The sequence below is a fragment of the Chinchilla lanigera genome, unplaced genomic scaffold (assembly GCF_000276665.1).
Source record: "Chinchilla lanigera isolate Chin_1 unplaced genomic scaffold, ChiLan1.0 scaffold00008, whole genome shotgun sequence".
NCBI lineage: Eukaryota > Metazoa > Chordata > Mammalia > Rodentia > Chinchillidae > Chinchilla > Chinchilla lanigera.
This window is the reverse complement of record NW_004955409.1, coordinates 1,147,231-1,164,679: the sequence shown is the minus strand read 5'-3', so window position 1 is coordinate 1,164,679 and position 17,449 is coordinate 1,147,231. Positions and strand designations below refer to the sequence as shown.

At 46.8% G+C, this 17,449-nt stretch overlaps 1 protein-coding gene across 2 annotated transcripts in view; it reads left to right on the top strand.

Moving 5' to 3' along the window:
- Unc13c (unc-13 homolog C (C. elegans)) overlaps positions 1-17,449 on the top strand; it is a 435,225-nt gene that overhangs the window by 160,457 nt on the left and 257,319 nt on the right. The window contains exons 5-7 of one of the 2 annotated variants that reach the window (XM_005376625.2): positions 7,287-7,365; positions 8,389-8,394; positions 9,439-9,510. In XM_005376625.2, the coding sequence (XP_005376682.1) occupies positions 7,287-7,365; positions 8,389-8,394; positions 9,439-9,510 (157 nt within the window). The remainder of the gene's footprint in view (positions 1-7,286; positions 7,366-8,388; positions 8,395-9,438; positions 9,511-17,449) is intronic. The other variant, XM_013510339.1, reaches the window with a different exon arrangement.

Here is a 17,449-nt window from a genome sequence, read left to right as displayed (position 1 = left end):
CTCTCTCTCCTTCACTTGTTCTCAATCCATCGTGAGCACCCTGGTGTCCTTAGAAACCTTACTGTCACTGAGTTAGTCTCAGGGCTGAATTCCAGATGGACTGAAACAGACAGAGATGGGGTGGTGAAAAGTCCGTGAACAGAATCCTGGGCACGACACCATAAAATCCATAGCTCATCTACACCATGAGCCAACCCAGGAGATGAGAGAGGCAGGGGCTTGGGGAAGCTGGCAGAGCTTGGTCCCTCCTGGGATTAGAGACAAGGTGAGGGAAAGTGAGGGCTGCTACAGGGGCTGAAGTCCCGAGTATTTCCGGTGTGGTGACAATCCTCGGAGAGCCTTGGTGCTCTTCTACATTCCTTGTAGCTCGGTTTCCACAACTCTCCATTACGCAGATGTTGCAATACATCATTTCTTAGTTGTTTTATTCTGTGACACAGAGTTAACATTTGAGTTCTCCTCATGCAAGCAGCAGTAACACCCAAAACAGAGAAATCAAAAGGAGACGTTCAAAAAATGTGGAGGGAAAATGATTGGTTCTAGAATGGATGTACCTGTGGAAATATTCAAGAACATGTAAAAGCTGCTGTGGATGTTCACCGTGTCCCGGGACTCAGCAGAGCAGGCCCACTCCTTGCCTGCATGTACATATTTACCGTGTGAACCCAGGGACAGCAAGACTGGGAAAAGAAGGCGTGGTGAGAAAAGCAAGCACTGCAGGACAATGGCCAATGCAGTATCCCGGTTCACAGTCACACTGCCCAGGCCCAGAAGGAAGGGGAGGAAAGGTCTGAATGCGCCATGCCCAGTTTGTTTCATTTTTCTTTCGCTCTCAAGCACGAACACTTTCATTCTACTGAGCATCAATTTATACGTATTTCCATACGACTGTTGTCTCCAAACTTAAGCCAGTTCCTTCATCTCACGCTCGGCCACAGGAGGAGTGACAGCTCCAAGGTGAGAAGAAGCAGGGCTGTCGTGTCTCCTGGAGTGATGGCAGCTTTGTCTCCAAAGGGTCCCTCCAAAGAGTTCCTCAGGGTTACGAGGGAAAACTACAGTGACTTTCAGGGAAGGGAAGCATCCAACTTCAGTGCCATAGTGAGGAGAACCAGAATTTAGTGGCGACAGCATGGTGGAGTCTGCCGGGATTCATGATAGGGAGCAGATTTATGCTATGAGGTGTATTTCTCCTTTAAGACCAGGCTCAGTGCTGTGGCTTGTGTCTAGATGTCCCCTCATGAGCTCATAGGTCGGGCTTCAGGGAGTGACTGGATCATGGGTGTGTGACACTGGATTAGTCCACTGGTTGATTTAGCATAGCTCTGGGCATGGGTGAGGGAAGTCCCATCGTGGGTGTGGCTGGCACCAACCAGAAAGCTGATAGTGTGGATGGAATAAAAAGGACAGGGAGGAAGACTTGCTGCGTCCTGCCTACTCCTCCAGGCACTTTTCTGCTCTGCGATGCCTCTCTGACGAGCTTCCCTGCCTTGGAGCCAGCCAACTATGGACTGAAACCTCTACAAACTGTGAGCTAAAATAAACCTCTCCTCCTTTAACTCGAGGGTGTCAGGTATTTTCAGCGAAAAAGTAACTAAGACATTCAGAAATACACTGAGCCGACGAGGCTGGGAGCCTGTGAGGCCCAGAGAGCTGCAGGGAGTTGAGGCTGCTGAACAGGAAGTGGAAATCAGAAGTGAGCAGACAGGAGAGGCGGCCACACCTCCCTGGAAGGTAGCAGGCTTTGTCCCTCGTCCTGTGTGCCCTCAGTGATACAGAATATGAAATGACGCATTTGGGTTTGTGTTACAGAAAAACAAACGATGGCAATGCAAAGAAAATGAGCTGGCAAAAAAGCTACAAAATTGGTAAGCCCTGGAGTAGGGCATTAAGTGTTCAGGAGGGGCAGATGCCCCAAATCCCGTGTTTCCATAACTGCGCAGCACACATTTTTATATGTGATTAAAAAATTGAGATGCATCTTAGGAACCAGTGGTGTCTCGAAAATATTGCCAGCCAGGAGACATTTGTAGGCGTTTCTTTGTCTTCATACTTGCAAACTTTGTTATAAGTGTCCTGGGACAGCGTCTTGTTTTGACTGTTTTTATTGGTGGTATTGCCAGACAACTGCAATGTTTTAATGTCTCAACTAAAAAACAAAAATCTAAAGGTGATTTAAGGGAGGATTGGTCCTGAGCAGCCCTTTGGTGCCCTTGATAAGGCTGAGAGCCGGCCAGGGTCACAGCCCAGCACACAGCCGTCTGCTTGTTGGAGCAGAAAGACAGCGAGGGCGACAGTGCTGCCTGATACCACCCCCACCGGGCTCTTGGTGGCTGAGAAGACAGTGCTTGGAAAAGACCCAGCACTGACAATTCTTATTTAAGAGTAACTTCAAAAATTTGACCCTGAGTAAGAAGCTTAAGAAATACCAATTTTGTCCAAATTTTCCTACTCTTATATAGACAAAAATGATTAATAATTGGTAGAAACTGGTGTCATAGATTAAGTCAACTTTATAGCACTCTGAATTCTAATTGCTAAGAAGTCATAGTATTATGATTTAATTGGGTTTTCCACAATAGTGCCTAAAACAATGCTGCATTTTACAACAGACAGTGTCTTAGATTTGGCAAAATATGGAATCAAACAATCTTTAGGAGTCGGTGGTGAATTCTCTGCGGAGAATGAATCGTCAGTTACACAGGCACAAATATTCATTGAGTCTTGACAGGAACAGAAAGGGGGACAGAAGAAACTACCTTGCATAATAGTAGTCATCAGGTGAATGAGTAGAGCTCATGGTCAGAAAGTTGTGTTGGGTGTGTATAAAATAAATAATGTTAGGCAAAAGAATAGGTTCTTTTATGTTTACCATTAAATAACTAAATAAATGCAGTAGACTTTTTCAGATGTTTGGAAGAGAATGCAGCAATATTGAGGGAGAAGGACTTGGAATGATTCACTATTAATCTCTTACACTGCTTCAATGCTCCGTCCTGCTACAAAGGATTCAGCACATGGCTTTTGCCAACAGTTGACCAAGGAACACACAACCAGAGCAATACGCACTGGTGCTTTAAAATTATTGTTCTGTTGATTTAACAGCTGTTTTGGATATAGGCAGAATCTACAAATTTTCTGATTTCTACTGCAAATTAGCTGTTCCATGAATATTAGCCAATTAGCCATCAACTGTTTATTTGTGGAAATAAAATATCTTTGTCCTATATTCAGAAATACTGAAAATCTGCTTCATAATTTCTTCCCTAAATCACCTCAGCTTCGGTTTATTATTTTTAAGGTGACAGTAAGAGTGTAAGTCTTTATAGTGTACAACACAAGGTTTTGAAATATATGCACATTGCAGAATGCGAAACCAGGTTAATTAGCATATGCATCCTGTCATCCTTCCCTTTTGTGGGAAGGCTGATCGTCGCCCTGAGCAGTTTCATCTTCGCCAGCCCATGTCTGCGTGCACGCACCGTGGGGAGTGGGCGGGTGCACGTTTTACTTCTCCTCCTCGGCCTACCTCCTCCCCCTCCCATTGGTGTCTTCCTTCTGCAGAAGATGTGTCTCCCCGTTAGAAACAGGCCACACTGTCCACACAGCTCCAGGACTCACTCTTCCTACCTAACCCAAGCTTCCTATGCCCGGACCCACATCTCTGATCTCCCCGACCCTGTTGCTGACCCAGCTCCTGGCCATCACAGTTCTCCTTACAAGTTTGCTGGGACAAGCTGCTGCACATTCCTCGTTTGAAGGAGATCAGGCAGTACTTGTCTTTCCGAACCTGACTTAATTCACCTCACATAATCTTTCTGTGCATTCAGGCTGTCCCAAATAGCAGGATTCCCTTCTTTTCAGGACCTGGACAGTCTCACCCTCAGGATGTGCTGTGGTCTCGTCCGTGGTCCCATCTGAGGCTGATGGGTTGACTCGGCTGTTGAGACTCAGGTTCTGACAAACATCGGGGTGCACACAGCAATTTCCCTTTCTGTGGATATCACCTGGTGTGGATTGCAGGATTATCTTCCAGTTGTAGTTTTTAGCTTTTGGAGGAAGCTAACGACTACACTATTTCACTGTCCCATCAATGGTGTGCAAGGTCTCCACTGCCTCACCAATGCTAGCTGCCATTGTCCTTTTGATGTTCTAGCAATGTGAGGTGTCTCGCTGTGGACATCTCACTGGTCCCTCGTGGTTAGTGTGGCTGACCATTTTTCACACTCTGACCTAGTTGTTTTCACATGCCACTCTCCTGGTACCATGTTGGAGTTCTTTCCAATGTGCATGTATATCCAGCACGTTATCAGTTCTGCTTTAAATAAAAATAATAACTAACCTTTACTTAAATTAGTAAAATCAGCCGCAATATCCTTTACCTCTATATCATATTTCATAAAAATTGTATCAGATTTGTGTTTCAGAGAATGTATGTTGTGTTTATTTGGTAACAGGGTACTTAAGTGAATCTGAGTCAAGATGCATCAGATTTATTGAATTCAGTAAATTAATTTTAATGTTACTATGAAAAGAACAAAGAAATAGAAAAAGAAAACTTACCAAAAATCTTCAAATTATCTCAGTGGATGGTGTAAATTCTAAAGACCTCACCCCCCAATATGATAAATGAATGAGAGGGTGGAGATGTTAATTAGCTTGAGTTGATCATTCCACATGGGCCAAAACATCACACTGCACCCCATTAATGTACACTGTGAATTCACAATTAAAACTAATATTAATTTTTAAAGTTATGTAGTAGATTAAGTGTTGAATTAGGACGCACCTTGCTCATGTCTCTGCAGGATGACACCCAGTTTTATACAACACCTGACGCCTGAGTTGCTCCTGCCCCTCTCCTCCCCTCTAGGCCACTGTGAGCCTGGTCACCTTCTGAGGGGAGCTCTGGGGCCTTGGAAAAGAGAGAGGCATGCAGGGGTCATTTCCATGGAGAAACAGGTGACTGGGGCTTCCGACCTGAAGACAGAACCCTCTCAAATGCCCCGAAAACACATCAGATGATAGCAGCTGCCTGGGCCGAAGAGGCCAGGCCTCCCATCACCCGGGGAGAACCACTTTGCCTGTGACAGCGGGGGTTGGGATGCAGTAACCCTGCAGTGGAGATCAAGCTCGTCACATTCTGGTTGTGGGGTCTCAGCCTGGAGGAGCTGTTTGGCTTCCGCATCATGAAATGTAAAGTGAGATTCATCATCAGTGCCTGCTCATGGGCATGGGGTGTCCCGTGGGACCACCCAGTCATCCTGGCAGTGGGGCACAGTAAGCTGTAGGGCATAGGTTCAAATCCTGCCCCCAGCCACTTCCAGGCTATGCCTTTTAGATAACTTGAAGTGTTCTGACTCCATTTCCTTATTTATAAAATGAAGGAAACAACTGAACCTGTATTTCATTGGATAGAGAATTTTGTATGCCTGTCCTGTAACTTGGGCCAACACCTCATCATGCTCAGAGCTGACCTGGGAGGTCCGTGTGGTGAGGAGACTCACACAAGGCAGAGAGTCAGGCCCAGAACACGCGGGTGCATCTGACTCCCACGTCTGTGAGTAGAAAGGCTGGCACCAGATTATGGGTGTACTTTGAGAATCTGAACCAAGTTCCATGAGAAGAAGGAAAACATAGGAAATAAATTATTATTGATGGGAAGAAAATATATATTTCTGTAACACTTTGCAGTTTATAAAGTCACTTTCTTAATCATTGCAGTTGAATGGGTTTCTTTACATGGCTATGGAATTATGTTATTTAGAAGTCAAAACATTTCACAGTGTTGACAGCTGGTTAGTGTGATTGATGTGCAGTGCAATAGAAGCATATTTATTAATGCACCCTTTGTACCATTATTAATACTTTTCACAGATGATAAAAAGAAAGACTTTCTCAGAATCACAGCCTGAGATTGCAGCAGTGAGACTGGGCAGAGAACCCCGGCTCCTCGTCTGTAGTGTGGGGTTAGATGGAGCTGGGGTGGAAAGGGCTCCACAGCAGCCAGGAACTCCTCCCACAGCGACCACGTGCTCCTTGCGGACAGGAGTTCAGGGAATCAGTGGTCTCTCTTTGCCTTTCCCAGCCTGCAGTTTCTCCCTGCAGATGGAAGAGAGAAACATGCTGCCTGGGATTTCTTCTTGTGACCCAAATTTCCCAACTTTGACCCGCGTGGCTGCCACAGCCCTTGGCCTTCGTTGTTGGCCTTACTCTGGCACTGAGGGATGGTGCAAGGATTTCTTTTTGAGCCAGGGTCCTCCTGTGTGGCCCAGGCTGGCTTCCAGCTCACCTCAGCCTCCCAGAAGCTGCACCGATGGGTGAACGCCATGCCCAACTCTTGGGCAGCATCTTTACCACATGGTCCTGGACAGGCTCTTCAGCCTCACCACGCCCACAACCCCTCTCCTGTGGCTTCTTTCCGTCCTCCTCTCTTTTTCTTCCATTGCTCTTGACTTTTCTCTGTCCTCTGAGCTAAACTAGAGGCTGCTTCTCCTTGCAGTGCATGGCTGAGAATGAGCTGCTCCTCCCCATGTCATCCTTCCACACACAGCGGCTAACCTCCTCCCCTGCGTCACACACTTGCTCCTAGATTCTGAACCCTTAAATGGCATGTTACTGCTCATCTATTACCAGTTTATCTTTAGTACTATTTTGCTTTAACTTCTGTTTGTATGCATCATATGATGAATTTAGGGCTTGCCCAAAATTACCAAGCAATGTTTAATTCCAAAAGCAAATGCTGGGGTTAAGGCTATGGCTGTTAAGAAGGCCCCATGAGAAAAAATGTTGCTGGTTGTGAAGGTAGTGTTCAGATGACCTGGTTTTTGTTGTCACTACAAAAGCTATTTCAGTGGATACCATCACACCAGGAATTATTTTAAGCCTGTGCATTTGTCTGTGGGGTAGATTCAGGTAAATGACGCCTTTCATTTGAGGGGAATCACTGTTTTCAACTTGTCCCTGGCTCCTGGAGGGGCCACTGTGGATTGAATCTGTGAAGGTGCAGCACACAGAAGAGTGTTAATTTTATAAAGAGGTAGTTACTTTCCATTGCAGATAGACCGAACTTGCACCAAGAATGCTTCGGTTCAGTTTCCTGCTGGGGAGGACGCTTCCACTCACCTAACCACGTTGACTCTCCTTTCCCGCACTGACAGCGGATGGCCCATCGCTGGGCCACGCTTGTGCTCTGTATTTCATCTTTGAAAGCCTGCGTGGTAAACAGTGAGGTCTCTCCTTGTGTGCAGTCATTTCTACCACTGAAATGATCGCTCTCTCCCCTCCAGGGCTGGGTGGGGACTGTACGGCATCGACAGCATGCCTGACCTCCGCAGGAAGAAAACGTTGCCGATTGTTCGTGATGTGGTAAGTCACTCCTGGGTAATTCTTTCTAAGTGCATGTATTGACTTTTTCTCTATTAAAGCATAATGTCCTTCTCATTAGCTACCTAGCCATAAATATTTCATTGACTAAAATATATGAGGCCAGGTGCTGCCAAGTGTTACATTTATTGTTTCTTTAAAGTGTATTTGATGGAAGAAATGGCTCTCATCCTCTGGCCACTTTTGGTATTAGTTGAAATTACAAATTGAGTTACAGTGGCTTCACAATGAAGCCGGGGACTCCCACAGCAGCCAGACGAGCTCCTGGGCTGGGCTTGGAGAGTCTGGCTGGGTGAACCTGTAAGGTTTAGGGCTGGGTTCAAAACACCTCCCTCAGCAGAGGAGACTTGAGCACTCTACGAAGGAAGCAGGCAATATTAATTGGTCCTTTATTATACTAAGATTGATTCCAGCCAAATTAATAGGTCCTACTTTCTCAAGAAAACCATAGTGCCCAAGTCATTAAAATTTTATTAGTCCTCAGTGTGATTTTAAATCACTCATTCTCCTATAATCAAATATACTGGGAATTACCCAGAAATGCTAAGCGTGAACAGTGGGGTGGTGGTCTATGCCCAACTGTTTAAAAAGGAAAAGAAGAGAAAGCCCATCCACAGGGAAAACATTTCTATCATTCAAAATACCACAATTTTTTTTTCCTATGGGTATGTAGGATTCTTGGTGGTTTATTATATGAAAAGTGTATTTTCTGCCAAAGAAACATAACTTTCTCTTTTAGCAACAAGCTGCTTAGTTTTATACCAGCAAATTTTAATTTTGCGATGGAAATGGTCACCTGAGGGCACTACTGTAGGTTTAAAACAAAACTTTGCCTGGAAAGTCCTTCTGCCGGAAAGCGTGATGATTCGGTACGATCGGCTTGGATTCCCCTCAGTGTAGTACACCTCACCGTGAAGTGATAAACGAACTTAACCTGGTTCTGTTCTTCTACCTTCATTGTTTAATGATTTAAACTTTGTTTTCCTTTCACTTCGGGATCTTCAGGCCATGGTAAGTGCTGTGCAATTTGCTTGCTATTTGCTGACCTTCCCAAACATATAATTTCCTTATCCATGGGCTAGAAGGGAGCAAGATGCGGACATAAAAAGATAGATGCATGCAGGAATGGAAGGCTGGGCGCTGAGACAACTTCACATCTATTTTGATTCTGAGGAACTATGTTGTGTCCTCACTGGTACAAACTCAGATTGAGAGAGAGCGCAAGCGTACGTTCAGAGGCAGCTGTCTGAGATGAAGGCTTGTCTTGGGTAAACCCTGGAAGAAAGTCTTCTATGAGCTGACACGATAGGGATGCTGGGGGCTGGCAGCTTGCTGACTTGGAAATGTGCAAAGCGCTATCTGTGTGCATGGCTTCCTACCCCCGGGAAGGCGCTTAAGAGCAGACGCCAGGTGGGGTGGTCAGCAATGCGTAGTCCACCGTGACTTCCCTTTGCTCCCACTGGGATCCCAGACCTCACTTTCCTGTTCGGAACTTCTCAGCCCTGGAGCTCCCTGGAGCACAGCTGGGGCTCCGACACCATGCATGCTGAGGGGAGGGAGTGGCGAGGTCCCATTTCACAGGTGTGGAAATGATGGCTGCCAGGTAAGATCGCGTACATTCCCAGCCTCCAGTGAAGAGATGAACCTGGGTCTAATGTTCTCAGCACGTGAATGGGTGATGGGCAGAGAGTGTCTGGCTAGATGTGGGGGAAGGTTCTAGGGAAACACCCACAGGCCACCCCACAAGCCAGGCTGAGGACCTTGGGGTAACAGGCTGTGGAAGCCTCCCTCGGGCCTGGAAGCCTGGGCAGTCACCTTGCTTCTTAGGCCTTGGCTTTATCACCTATAAAGTGTCGGCTGGGTCTGACCATCAGGATCCTTTCTGGTCCCAAGTTCTCTGAGGCCGTGTCCTGGGTGCTGACGACCGGACATGCAGGGCCTTGTCTACTACTGTGGGAAGAGCAGTAGCCACCACTCCTACCTTCACCCTCTGCTGAGCAGTGTGGATGGGACCACCTCCTCCATGCTAATGCATCTCGATTCTCTGTGTCGCAGACCCTGGCTGCGCGGAAGTCCGGCCTCTCCCTTGCTATGGTCATCAGGACTTCACTAAACAACGAGGAGCTGGTAGGTGCAGGCTGTCGCTGACCGCCGTGCTGAGTTCTTTCCACCATTCCGGGAGTATCTGGGTGCTTGGGAGCACTGACTCCTGGCGCTCCTGGGGCTTCATCTTGTGCTCACACCAGTCACCATCCTTGCTTCAAATCCACCCTCACCCCTCATCTTGAAAAACACTCACCTGCCCTGACGTCAACTACCATTACTCTCCCCCCAGAAAGCCCTTGGGGTGGTCTACACTTTGGGGTGGTCTAACTTAGAGGTTGAGGTCCAGGTTTGTGAAGCTTTCCCCAGACACCCCTTTCCTGCGTTGTCCGTCTCCTCTCTGGGTGTGGACAGCATTTGATGGAGGCCCCGGTAGTGTGGGTATGAGTGACACTGTCACGGAGTCAGCACCGTTACTCTGCCAAGCCCACGCGGTGGCGAAGAAGGATGCAGGCTTTACTCCCGGCAGAGCCCAAGGTGTAGTAAACGCCCTGTGAAGTACTGCCTTCATTTTTATCATAATTAATTTGCTCCTTTTTCCCAGCCCGTCCCCCTGGGCTACTCCGTATCTCAGGGTCCTTCTCGATCTCACCTCTGCTGCTTAGCATGCAGCCGGACATGAGGTAGATGCTTTGCAAACTCGCGGATGAAGGAACTTGCTTGATTAAAAGACAAGTCAGCTGCAGATATCCAGGTCACTGACTCTTAAACTCAGCTCTTCAGGCCCTGGGGAGCTCGCAGACTCACGGTTATGGGTCCTGCACCCAGCGGCACTGATTTAATTGGCTTTGGGCACAGTCCAGCTACCAGAGCTTAAGCTGCCAGGGTTTATGCCCTGGCAACCCTCACCCTGTAGTCCCCGCAGGGGCAGAATGGAGATCACTTATCTGTGTCCTCCTCCTGAGAACTCATACTACCACCTTGCCTGATATTAGCACCTTTCTCATTCTCGGAGACCAGAAGTTCTGCCAGTACTGCACCCTTGTCTTCCTTCCCATACACCTGACCTATCTACACCTGCATTTCTCATTCTCTTCTTCCTGTCCTTGTCCTCTTCCTTTCAAAAGTCAGCTTTTCCTTGTTCTTTCTGCCAGCATGTCCCTGACCCTGCATGCATGGACCACACAAGTGTGCAAGGGGGAGAAGACTGCTATCCTTGAACGCACTATTGAGTACCAGGGGCTGTGGGAAGTTGACACACCTTCTGTGTGGCCACCAGGGTCCTGGTCCTGTGCAGACCCATGGGACCATGTGGCATCTTGGGGATGGTTTGGACAGCAGAGAAGAGAGACATCTTCAGGGTGTGAGAAGGCTGTGGATGCGATCACCCCAGTGAAAGGATTTTTAAACTCCCATGCTCCTTCTGAAGCTTTAAAGTGCGGCATTTGGTTTGAACTGTGACCATTCTTTGCTGTGAAAACTGAATAGGAGAGCAAAGGAAATTATAGAAATTCAGCTACATTTTCCGAGGCCCTGAACAGGGACCACCTCCTCGCTTTGTGTGTAAATGAGTTATTGATCAGCCTCCAGTCACTTAAGACATCACTTTGCTGTTCAGTTCAGACTTCTCCCTGGGTCCTGAATGGAGGATCAGAGTACATTAGCGCCTCTGTGACTCACAAAGCCCATGTCCCCGGAGCTACGTCTCACAAAGGAAATGAAATATGACTTCTGTGTGGCAGGCATCTAAATGTCACTCTTGACAAGCCATCACATCCAGCCATCACACACATAACTAATACAAACGCTGACATACAATTTCCACACTGTAGCACTGACCGGCTTTCTGGTTACCCTTCACAGGACAGCGTGAAATACTTGGCTCACATGAGGGCTGGTGGCCTGGCCACGTGGGAAATGCCAGGTGATGGCACTTGCCATTTTAATTAGTCATCGCCACCAAGCTAGCCAGGGGCTCTGCATCTGGTGTCAGGTACCCACAGGGCTGCCCCAGGCGCAGCAGGCTCCCTGTCTCCTGGGCCACAAGCATCAGATTCCTTTCCAAAGGCCTTGTCGGGCTGACCAGCCCTGTCTCCCCAGCTTGAGGTTCACAGTTGGTCTCACTCCATGGTCTGCTACTGTGAGGCCTGAGGCAAAGTTAGGAAGCTCTCGTGGCCTTGATTGGCACCCATTTATGAATTATATGCTCTCTTCATCTATATTCATAAGCAAAAATAGGTGATGTTTTTGTACTTGTGAAGGAGTTTAAACTAGCTTTGTAAAATGTGCTGGGAGCTTCCTTTCTTGAGCTTCTCTGGAATGGTTTGCATAATTATGCTGCCGTACCCTACAGGACTGCATAACTGGCCTCTCAGACCATCTGGACTGAAGCCTATTTTGAAGGTGGCTATTTGTCCACTGAATCAGCTTATTTACCATGGTGCTGGTAACCATGTTCTTTACACATTTGTTCTGGAGTCAATGTTGTTCATTTATATTTGTTCCAGAAAGTTTTCTGTTTTTGTTTTTTTTTTTTTCTTCTTTTGTAGTGCTGGGTATTAAATCCAAAGCTTCATGCATTTTAGGCAGTCATTTTAGGACTTAGCTGCACCCCCTCACCCCTTTACCTGAGCTTCCAAATTTAATACTATCTCTCTTAGCTGCTTTCCCATTGCTGGGAAAAATATCAGCCACCCACAGCTTAAAAGAAGAGAGGTGTATTTTGCCTCCTGGTTTTAGAGGATACAGTTCATGACTGGCTCCAAGGCAGAAGTAGCCTGGCATGTGGGCATGGTGGAGGAGAGCTGCCCAGCCCATGGCATCCAGAAAGGAGAGAGAGGGGAAGAGGAACCAGGGACAACAATGCGTCCTTCCCGGTCACAGTGACCAGCCTCAACCAGGCCCTGCCTCCTAGCCACACATTCAGTTGTAAACTTGTCAATGGATAAATCCACGCATGAGTGCAGCACCCTGAGATCCAGTCACCTTCCACACACAAAAGAATTTGGGGGGACATTTTCTATCTCGACCATAGTGCCATCAAGGTCTTACTTCATTATGATCATGAACACTTGCCCTGCTTTCATCCTATTGTTGGTGTCTTCTCTCTCTCCTGTAAAATTCTTACTGCAAGATGCTCCTCCTGTGTTTGCTTTGTGGACTTCAGGGTGTTCCTGGGTTTTCTCTCTCATAACAGAATGTACCATCCTAGAGGGAGACAGTGACCCCACTTCCTGGCTTGCATTAACAGTGTTCTAGCCTTTCTTCCTGCTTTTCCATGGCCTCTGCCAGAATAGTTATCAAAATTCAGTGTCTTCCCCAAGAGGTAAGAGTCAGTCTTCCCACATGGAAATGGCAAAAGCTCCCCCAGTGTACGGAGTCACACACTGTGTGCATCTTCATTATCTATAGACACATGCTCATCAGCAGGTCGAGCCAGGGGAAAGCTTGGCATGTGTGGTCCACGGGAAGTGTGTTCCGTGTCTGAACAGACAGCACATCCTGCCCATTGCCTCTTCACCTCTGCTCCACCCTCTTCATCTGGTGTCCTTCCTAAGTAACTTGGGAAAATGATACTTAGCATTTGCTATGAAACGGTGCAACTGAATGTGAATTACTATCTTTCAATGATATGCATATGACTTTTAGCTTTTACTTGTACTTTCTGCTACAGAAATCTTACCAGTGTGATTTCATTTTCTAGAGTATTATTATTCTCTAGAAGTATGATTTTTCTGATGAGTAAATTAGCACCAAAGCTGTGTCTGTTTTTATACTGAGGAACTTATTCTTGCATTGCTCTGTCTTCAGGTTTTAAACAAATTCCAAAGGTTACACTGTACCCACTGTTTGCTCTGTAAATCTCTGATGCTTTTGTCCAGAAATAGTAAAACACATACCCACGGACAGTAAATGTATTTCTTTCCTAAAATGTCTGCATCAAGTACATGAAATAGGCTTCCACTCAAACATCACATTTTTCTCAAAATTATAAGAATGTGATTTTTTGGATTATAAGAAGTAGAGAATTTATACAATTCCATGAGGAAAACCCATGGGACAAAGGGGAAATAGAATTCATTAGTTTGGTCATTGATTAGCACAATAATATGAAAAAAGAGAAAAAACGAGGTAAATCAGGGCAGGCAACTTTGCTCCTGATATAATTAACAGTTGATGGATTAAAATATTGATGGTCACAAAACACTAGTCATTGCTCCTCACAGGAAGCCAGAATGCTTCATTGTTTGACCCACTTTAGTTTCCTCAGTGAGATACAAATAGAAAAGTAAATGCATTTCCTACTGGTGCCCTAACTGTGCAGAAAGTTATATACCATGCAACTCACCCTCAATTCATATCTTGGTGCAAGAATTTTTATCAAATATTTGTCTGGATTATAAATTTGCTTCCTTTTGAAATCTATAGCTTAACTTGGCTGAGAAAGAGAAACCTCCCTTATTCTCTTTTCAACAATTTAAAATAGCATTTACACACACTGTAAATTGCCTTCTTTCTTGGAATTAGTAAAACAGTGTCAAAGTAATGCTGCTGTTGATTTTTCTAGCTACAAAAGCTTTATATATTGTTCATGCATAGAAAAAAAAAATTCCAGAAAGACATGCATCCAACCCTGCCTGACTTTGAAAATGAAATTGTATTATGTCTTATTTTGGTGCCTATTGGATAAATTGTTTTTTCATGGAGGATGTACTCTGTTATAATCAGAAAATGCACATCTTTTAGAAAATAATTAGTTGTAGAAGACTTGAAAAGTTTAAATTTATTTAAAGTACTTAAATACAAGTCCTTCAGATGGCCAAATTCCTCAGGCCTGAAGTCCTCCTCAGGGTCACGAGGTCTTGCTCATTCTGGGGTCCACCCACTCTGTACAGTCATCCCTCTGTGTCCACGGGGACCTGGGTCCCAGACCTGCACACCAAAAGCCTCAGGTGCCCGTGTGCCTTCTGTCAACTGCAGAGTGTATTCACACAATCTGCACTGAGCCTCCTGCCCCTTCTAGATCACCTACTCTGCAAAACATCCTTGCTGTACAGTTAGGAACCTAAGACTGAAGCGCGCAGATGTTCAGGGCAGACACCGTGGTTTTCCTTCCCACTGTGTGCTGTGGGATCGCAGCTGCAGGGCCCAGCATTCTGAGCACTGAGTGTGTCTGGTTCCAGGCTGCTGGCCCAGGTGAGCTCCCCTCTGTGGATGACAAGTCCAACCTATCCATCTGGTCTGCCCTTCAGCTAGCAGCACCCTGTCCTAGGCAGAAATGAAAACAATCTCCACGCTGGTAAGAGTGCCACCTTCCCTTTGCCGTGGCTGTCGCGGGCCCTTTTCTCCTGCTTGCTTTCTCCAGGGCCTCTCGGTCTGACTGTGTCTCATTCCGCACAGTCCCCACACACCCCATCCTCCTTATGATCGCGTGTGAGCAAGGCTGCTGTTGGTGCCAAGCGAGTGCCTCCTTCCTCCGGATTCAGCGCTCCTCTGAGAGGCAAGGCTCTTTCCCATGAAACACACTTTTAAATATTTTTTAACTAAATGAAAAATATCTTACATGCTTCCCTCAGCTTCAAAACTGATCCGTCATGCTATCTTGCACTTTGCTGGGGTAAGGAATGTACTCACATGCTGTTTACCTTCATTTCTGGCTTTGAAAAACACCACATCTTAAAAAGACAGAGGGAGAAGGACTGAAATTACTGTGGGGCTGTGCACATGCGCTCCTCCTCCTCAGTTATCTGATGGTTTCGTTCAGCATCTGTACCTTTTAAGTGGGACTTTATTTTAATGCCGCACTCAATTGATTTTCAATATGCTGTTAAATTCTCCATGTTTCCTATCTTCCCACTTAGCTTCCCTTTCTATGAAATGGATCATGGCTTTTTAACAAAACCGGGCAAACAAGGGGCTGGGGATTTAGCTCAGGGGCACAGCATCTGCCTGGCAAGCTCAAGGTAGTGAGTTCGGTTCCCGGTACCTGAGAAAAACCAAAAAAAAAAAGGAAAAACCAGGCAAACAAAACATTTCAGTGAATTTTCTCAGCTCTCTATTCAGAGCTTTTATTCATTAATTTTCACTAGCATGTTCACTTTTCCAGTGTTACTTATATTTGTAGGTCTCACTGTACCCTGAGGATCTGTAGGACTGTGTGTTACTTAATTTAGTAAAAAGAAAAGAAACATAAGAGATTACGTGAGTTGTATCAATCATTTACTTACGCCTGGGATGTGTGAACAGGTTCAGGTGCACGGGGCAACCCCTGGACCAACTCAGCTTTCTAAATCCACATGTGTTTCATACATTTCTTGAGTCCAGGAGCACACGGTTCTATGCCCACCCAGCTCTGCGCTGCATTAGGAGAATTGTTCTGCCACCACAAAGACAAAAAACAAACTGCTTGATGTATTGCAAGATAACTTCATTTTGTCCTTAGCCGTTCAGCTAGACCACAAATGCCATATTAAACATGCACACACATACACAGGAACACACGTGCGCACACTCACACGCACCCTGGACCCTCAGCCTCCACAGAGCAGGAGACTGGGCGGCAGACTGAGAAGCTGTTGTGAGCTCCCCGTTCAGGGCAGTGGCACCGGCGAGACCCACCTCGCCAGCCAGGAGAAGGAAGGCAGAAATGAATAGCATGTGCTCCCAATTCTCAAAGAATCCTCAGCAGCTCTCTATAAAACGTCTTCATCCTGAAGCCAGGGGATTTACTCGCCAGGGGCTGTCTTCACTGAAAAGTGACAGTTCCAGTGTGTCTTAGCTACTTTCTCCTTGCTGGGACAAAATACCTGACATCCACAAGTTAAAGGAGGAGAAGTTTATTGGCTCACAGCTTGCGGAGGTTTCAGTCTGCAGTCGCTGGCTCCAGGCGGGGTAGCATGGTGGGGAAGAACAGCTCTTGGAAACCAGGCAGGAAGCAGAGGGGGCTCAAAGAGACCCTGCAGGAGGAGGGAGGCACACGGTTTATGCCACACCCACGTGACGCCCTCTTCCACCGAGCTTTACCCCACAGCTAAAGCCCTCAGTGGACTCACCCAGTGATGGGCACCTCCCCCCACAATCCAGTCACTCCCCAGGCCCCAGCCGTGAGCACATGAGGTTGGGGGACGTCTAGATAGAACCATAACAGTTTGTCTATCTGTATAACCTTAATCCTCACTTGCCCAACTCCCCCTACGTTTTTGGTAATGGGAGTTGAGCCCAAGCCCTTTGCACTGAGCCAAATCCCCAGGCCTTTTTTACTTTTGATTTCAAGACAGAACCCTGCTACATCATGAAGTTGCCCAAGAGAAACGCAAACTTAGGTAGTCCTGCCTCAGCCTCCCAAAGTGCTGGACTGCAGGCATGCGCCACAACACCCAGCTCTGATTCCAGAATGCTGGATTCTGATTGGCCAGAATGCTCCCTTGCTTGCAGCAGAAAGAGAGAGTGGTGCACTGGCCAGACCCTAACGGAGCAGTGACGATGGATCTGGCCAGTCAAGTTTAGAAAAGTTGTTAGCAAAGCTTGACTCCCAATGAGGCCTCGTTAGTGTTACTGACCTACCTGGGGAGATGCCCGGTGAGTGGGCACTACAAAGGGCAAGGAGGGCTGGACATACTGTGGAACTGAAAAACAGTGCCCCGCCGGCCTCTAAGCGCTGTGGGAAGAAGCCCTGAAGTGAGGCACGGGTGACTGAGGCCTCCCTGTAGCCTGCCTGGTGAGCTGGACGGCTGCAGGGCTCGCCTCGACCCACACATCCCATGACAGATGTCATATGAAGTCACTGTGATGTGCCTGCAGTGCGTGCATGTGTGTGCGTGTGCGTGTGTATGTGCTGTAAGTGTACTGTGTGCAAGCGTGGGAGGGACTCTGCTCGCTCCTCCGTCATCCTGCGCTAGTTGCTGAAAGTCACCCATCCACATACACACTTGGTGTTTGTTTAGGGCTCTGAAGGCTTCAGGACACATCTGCTGTCAGTGTAGAATCTGATCTTCATGTAACAGCATCGATAGGACTGGCAGAG